This window comes from Henckelia pumila, chromosome 3 (genome assembly GCF_033568475.1).
Source record: "Henckelia pumila isolate YLH828 chromosome 3, ASM3356847v2, whole genome shotgun sequence".
In the NCBI taxonomy this organism is placed as follows: Eukaryota; Viridiplantae; Streptophyta; class Magnoliopsida; order Lamiales; family Gesneriaceae; genus Henckelia; species Henckelia pumila.
The window spans coordinates 180,923,676-180,929,757 of NC_133122.1; the positions used below are offsets into that span (position 1 = coordinate 180,923,676).

Genomic DNA, 6,082 nt, shown 5'->3' on the forward strand with positions numbered 1-6,082 from the left:
TTATACAACGGAGCTAGCTCTATATACATTCCATATCTATAAATTTGCGAAAAAAAATACATTGATACGATTGCTTTACTTTTCATAGACGCTGCAACTTACACATGTTCCCTGCATAGGAGGGGATAATTCAGGAGTTGGGTGGGTAGGGAGGATCTTAGGCGACGCGGCTTGGGGCAAACCGGGCCGTCGTTTTCTTTGGAGCCGACACCTCTCGTATCTGCATTTGTATCGACTAGATTATTTTTCACAGAAAAATGATGCATTAATTTGCAAAGAGATGAAGAAGCAGCAGCAAAATTCCTATGCACTTGTCCTCGTGACTTGTTTTTAAAATTTTTTTTTGTTTGTTTGTGCATGAAATGTCACATTGAGCTGGTATATTAGAGAAACGGCAAATGCCCACGTTTTAATTGGGTTACAAATGTTGGAGTTGTGAGTGGAAAAAGCATTTGTGAGGCTGAGAATACTCGTAGGATATGTCTTTGACTAGAGTTAATTGTCTATTTTTCATGCACTCTCCAATTTCACTTGGTCCAAGAGATTTGGGTTTGTGATCATAGTTTTCACTTTGCAAGATTGAATATTTTCTGAAGCTCTTCTGTTTAATAATAAGGTCCATGATTGGCACTAAAAGAAATTGTTCTTAAAAAGCACTCAAATATCCTATAGGAAAATTATACAAATTGCGAAATCAATCTTATTTATCTTAAAACGATTCATTTGGCTCTTGGGTATGAATATAGAGACTATACGGTAGTCAACTTTATAATTTCTAATACAGTCCCTCAAAAAAGTTACATACGCCTCAATTAGCAAGTACTCGCATTTCAGTAACACCAGGAATCAAATAACATCCGACTCGCACAAAGCTAACATATACATCAAAGTTGGTACGGGTGAGGTGTCCATAAAAATGTGGTTTTATTAGAATCTCTACGTCCCTAAATTTCCTAGAGGCCGATGATCCATCGAGAAGCCTGGACCGGATATTAAATGACTCTGATGACCATATGTATCAAAAGAGCTTGAATCAGATCAAATGTAATGATTTGGTATAATGATGACACAACTAGATTTCGAGCGGTACTGCTCTTCAGCTCATCAGATTTGGTAGTGTGATTACGAAAGCTCTCAGAGACAGATGGTGGCGCGCTGTTATTGTTTCCATCTTCAGGTTGAAAGGCATTTATGTTGCTCGTGTCACAACCTGCATGAAGGCCAGAATTCAAGTTAAGCTCAAGAAATAAGCAGATAGCATTGGATGGACTATTTTAAGCTAAACTCACAATCGAATTGCTTCCAACCAAGGACAAGTTTTTCTCGGTCAAAAACAATGCAGTAGCCAGTCATGAAGTTTTCTGCAGAAATATTGTTAGCAAGTATTCAGCTGTCTTAAACAAATACCAGGGGAAAGATAAAAAGGCTTCCCCATTAACAATTTGTTTTGGGCTCATGTGGGGGGCAGTAAAATTCACAAGAATTAGAAGACATTGATGTACAGTACTTCAACAAGTTCACAAACAAAAATGGTTAGTAAATGAAAGTTACATTAGTCTTGATGTGATATTTAATATCACAAGAGTATGACTGCCATCTCTCTGAACCTCTTTCAGAAACTGAATGGTCTGATTCAGCATTTACATACACGATTATTACGAATGTACTGAATACAACCTTGTCATTTTTCATCTGAAAGTTAGTAAATTAAGATTCTTCATTTGTCACCTTTCGATCAAGGATATTTTGAGATATGAATGAATTTTCCAAACACGAGCATAATTTACCAGGGAATAGCAAGACATCTGATCTAGAGATATACAGAGAAAGTTAAGGTAATGCAAAGAATAAACAACTTACGCCCGATTATATTAACTTCTTGACTCTTGACAATAGCCAAGCAGTATACAAGTTCATGCTGCAATCAGAACGGAATATCAGAAAAAATGAATGACAAAAATAAGCCATGGGATGTCATGAGTAAAATTCCAAGCAACTTGCAATAAGGCCTTACGGGAGTAGTGATGACAACTATTGGATCACGAACAATCATCTGTCCTCCCCCATTCATTACAAGGCTCATAGCAGGAATCAAACTTTTATTTGTCTCGGTGCTAATTTCATCAGCAGAAAAGCAATAAAAATATGTCCGAATTTTTTTTGAAAAACATGCAGCAATTAACCCTGACCTCATGATATAACAGTATTCAAAGGGGAGTCTTCGATCAGGTGGAGACCGCTTATCCCTTGGATATGAGTTGAACTACAGAAAGTCAAAAGTTAATTCATTCAAAGTCTGAATTAGTTAGGTAGTGTTCGGGAGAGCTTCTAAGAAGCACTTCTCAGCTATCCCTTCACAAAAATAGCTGACAAGTGCTTCTTAGAAGCTCTCCCAAACACTACCTTAGCAACTTAAAAATGCCATGTAAATGCTTACACTTTCTGAAAGCAGTGTATATATAGGATCAGCCAGATATGTGAAGGATGTGCCGGAATCAAAAAGTGCTGTGAATTTCGAATCAATGTCATTAGTTCCCACACGAACTTGAGTCACCATAACTTTGTAGATAGGGCTGAAACACAGTATATTAGAAAATAAATTAATGATACAACTATGGCTATTGAAGAACATTGGCTGTCAAGAAAAACAATATCAGGTGAAAGAATATTCACTCACTGGAATATATTCTTAATGAATTGGGTCTCTTCTTGGTCAAGACTACCCTTGTCACCAAAATTAATCCTCCCTGTCCCATCGTACCCAAAACACAAGGAGAAAGAATCTGATACATAACCTTCCCTTGACAAGATACTAGGAACTGATAGTTTCTCCAAACCTAGACCAAATAGACCATTTGGGGCAGCAATATCCAAAAAGGAGCCCGTTTGTACCTGCCCGCAGCTGACACATTAAAATAGTTAGAAACTTTTGAGGACTCAGTAGCTATGCAAGTTACCAGAATTATCTAAAATATTCAAGAATATAACAAACAAAGCAACAATTGTCGAATCAAAATCTCCAAGATGCTCGATTAGCACACTCGTAGCATTAACAAAATCTCCAATATTATCTAGTGTTCAAAAATCAAAAGTGTAAGTATTCTTCTAATCTCACAAATTAAAATTTCATATGAAATGTAAGGTTAACGACTTGCAGAACTAGGTGCAGGCATACACCTGTACTGGTGATAGGTCATGATCCGATGGCATTGTTTTAAAGTTGGATGGTATGACTAGAGTCAAGAGCCACAAAGTTTCTCACCAAGAAAATGTTTGACAATGAATAAGACTCCCACTGAAGTTCTCAAAACAGTAACAATAAGCACATTTAGCATCCACCAACTTACCCAAATGTTATATTTGCCTTAACGAACTCTGCATCATTTTCTAATGTCCTCAAGTGTAGGATATCTTCCATCAGAACTCCAGAAGTCGAAGTTTCGGATGACATATATGACACATGGTATGGGCAATTGTTAGAGGTATCGCTGCAGCTGTCATGATTGGGACATAAGTCATTGTTACAAGTTATATTTTGGCTTGTAGTTGACCCACCTGGATCGTATATGCTTAGCTCAAAATCCTGCAATGGCAAGGCAAATAAGTTACGATTCACCACTTAATCCCATGAACTTATGGAAGAACCAAGATATACAACAATATAGTTTTCAGTCGAGTATTTGACATATTCAGAATCCTTTAAATATGCTAGAGTTGGTATAAAATCTATGTAGAGCAGTGGATTCTCTTACGAGAATTGACATATTCAAGAATACCTGAGTTAGACACGCGATACAAAATTACAAATAACATCACATATATCTAATACACCTCCATTTACTAATTTTTTGCTGAAGCAACCATCTTCCATACACACACAAAAGCAGAAGGCATAGAGGTGACTGACATTGAGAAACAATAATCAACTGAATCAGGGAAAGGAACATACAGAACTATAAGGCGAATCATCTGTAGATGCACATGTCACACAGTTGCAGGGAACCCAGAATAAATCACTCCCTGTATCAAGGGCCACAAGAAATCTCAAACCCGGCGTCCCAAGCGTCACTGTTGTATAATGCAAACTGCATCAATCTCCACACAGACAAATTTAAAAAAAAATATAATCAACCAATTCACTCTAAAATAATCTTGTAAAACAAGAACCCAGTGAGAACCCCCGTAAAGATTCATGCTACAAATTAGTGTACATACAATCCCAAAGAGCTGATTCGCAGAGTAGAGTTGCCATCAGAGAAAGTGAGAGCGCCATCTGAACCAGACAATCGCCTCCGATGCAACACGCGATCATGGCTCACTAGAAGCGCATAGTATCCCACACTACCCTTTTCCGGCCACTCATGGGCCTGATAACCGGAACCCGTCCGCCGAGACCACTCCTTGACATGATCGGAAAATCGGTGGTGCATTTCCAGAGTGAAAATCCGAGCGGCGGAGAACTGAAACAGCCATAGCAGCAAAACTGATCGCGATAATGTGGATTGCGGATACATTTATCAAGCTTGGTTTTCGTAGAGACGGAAGGGCAGAGTCGCCGACGGTTGGAAGTTTTTTAAAAAAAATTGACAATATTTTTCCCACCATTGGATTGGATTTATTTATGTACAAATTGCTCAAAAATTCTCAATGCAAACATGTTTTGCTCTGCACTTCCTAGCCACTTTTTTGTACCATAAATTTTTTTAATTTGTACCACATTTTGTAGGATTTTGTATCACATCTTGTATGATTTTGTACCACATTTTGTAGGATTTTGTATCACATTTTGTATGCTTTTGTACCACATTTTATGATTAAGGATCCCAAAGCAAAACATGTTTGCATTTAGGGATTTTTGAACAAATTGCCCTTTATTTATTCAGACTTTTTTTAACAAAAAAAATTTATTTTATTTAAATGCCCCATATATAGTCCAATATTTATATTTAATAACTAGCCGTCGTGGATTGCGTGTGTAAAACATGAAAATGACGAAAATTAGATATTTAAAAGTATTTATGCTTAGGGTTCATTTGGAGTGAGAGATAAAATAAATAATATAGAGATAAGTAATATATTGTAATAAAAAATAAATAAAAAATATAGTTAATAAAAGATTTGATTTGATTGATAGATTATGGTTTGTTTGATTTGATTGGTAATATTTTATATAAAAATAGTAAATTACCATTTTATCCTTTTGATAATTAATAAAATATAAATAATATTATTTATAAATGGTAATATAGTAGTTTAAATTTAATGATTTAATTGATGAAATATAAATAATTAATGATTTGATTGATGTGATATAAATAATTGAAAGATGGATAAATAATATAACAAAAAAAACGTGAGACTAGATAAGATTATTAATGCATAGATTAGTAATCCATAACTTCAAACGCACCCTTATAATTATATATGTATGTGATAAACTATAATTAAGTGAATAAGAGATGTATTGCTACTTAAAAAAAATGAATGTATCAAGAGGTTGAAACTTATAACTACGCAAAACATAAATAAAAGTAAATTCAGAAAAATATAGTGTAAAAAAAAATATGGAATCGGTTGCAGGGCCTAAGTAGTGGAGAGGAAGTTTGGAGAGAGATGGAGGTTGTTGGACGGCGTAAGAAGTGGGAAGGAAGTTGGAGAGAGATAGTGTATGTAGGGGTATAAAAAAAATAAATATGGTGCTTAGACTTAATAATATATATATATATATATATATAGATATTATTGAAATCATTGTTTGAACTTTGATGGTCATATTTTTTCCGTCTACTAAATTAATATAGTTATCATATTCGTTATATTTGTTTCTAAAATAAATTGTTTCACTAGACATTATTTGATTTGCAAGATAACACATTAATTGATTACTCGTCTTTATTTTATTTTTTTTGAGGAAACCTTGAAAATTTATTCAACTAATAACAATATCCAAGATTACAAGGTTTATCAACCAAAAAGGAAAATCCCCTTCCATCCACACAAATATAGATGGGGAAGAAATAGCAAAAGAAGCTAACGAATGTGTCACTCTATTCGCCGACCGCATCACATGACTCAAAGATAA

General features: G+C 35.1%; 1 protein-coding gene across 2 annotated transcripts; it reads right to left on the bottom strand.

Annotated features, from left to right (window-relative positions):
* Nucleotides 1–767: 767 nt before the first annotated feature.
* On the bottom strand, nucleotides 768–4,552 carry LOC140892279 (aspartyl protease family protein 1). 2 transcript variants are annotated; one of them, XM_073301120.1, is made up of 10 exons: nucleotides 4,216–4,552; nucleotides 3,950–4,085; nucleotides 3,348–3,583; nucleotides 2,678–2,902; nucleotides 2,438–2,573; nucleotides 2,190–2,263; nucleotides 2,015–2,114; nucleotides 1,861–1,918; nucleotides 1,290–1,361; nucleotides 768–1,210 (listed from the first exon to the last, which is right to left on the bottom strand). In XM_073301120.1, exons 1-10 carry the CDS (start codon nucleotides 4,512–4,514, stop codon nucleotides 993–995), a joined length of 1,554 nt encoding a protein of 517 aa, XP_073157221.1. In that variant the 5' UTR covers nucleotides 4,515–4,552; the 3' UTR covers nucleotides 768–992. The 2 variants fall into 2 exon arrangements, with proteins under 2 accessions (XP_073157221.1, XP_073157222.1); XM_073301121.1 differs by having other exon boundaries at nucleotides 3,950–4,068; nucleotides 4,216–4,356.
* Nucleotides 4,553–6,082: the final 1,530 nt, after the last annotated feature.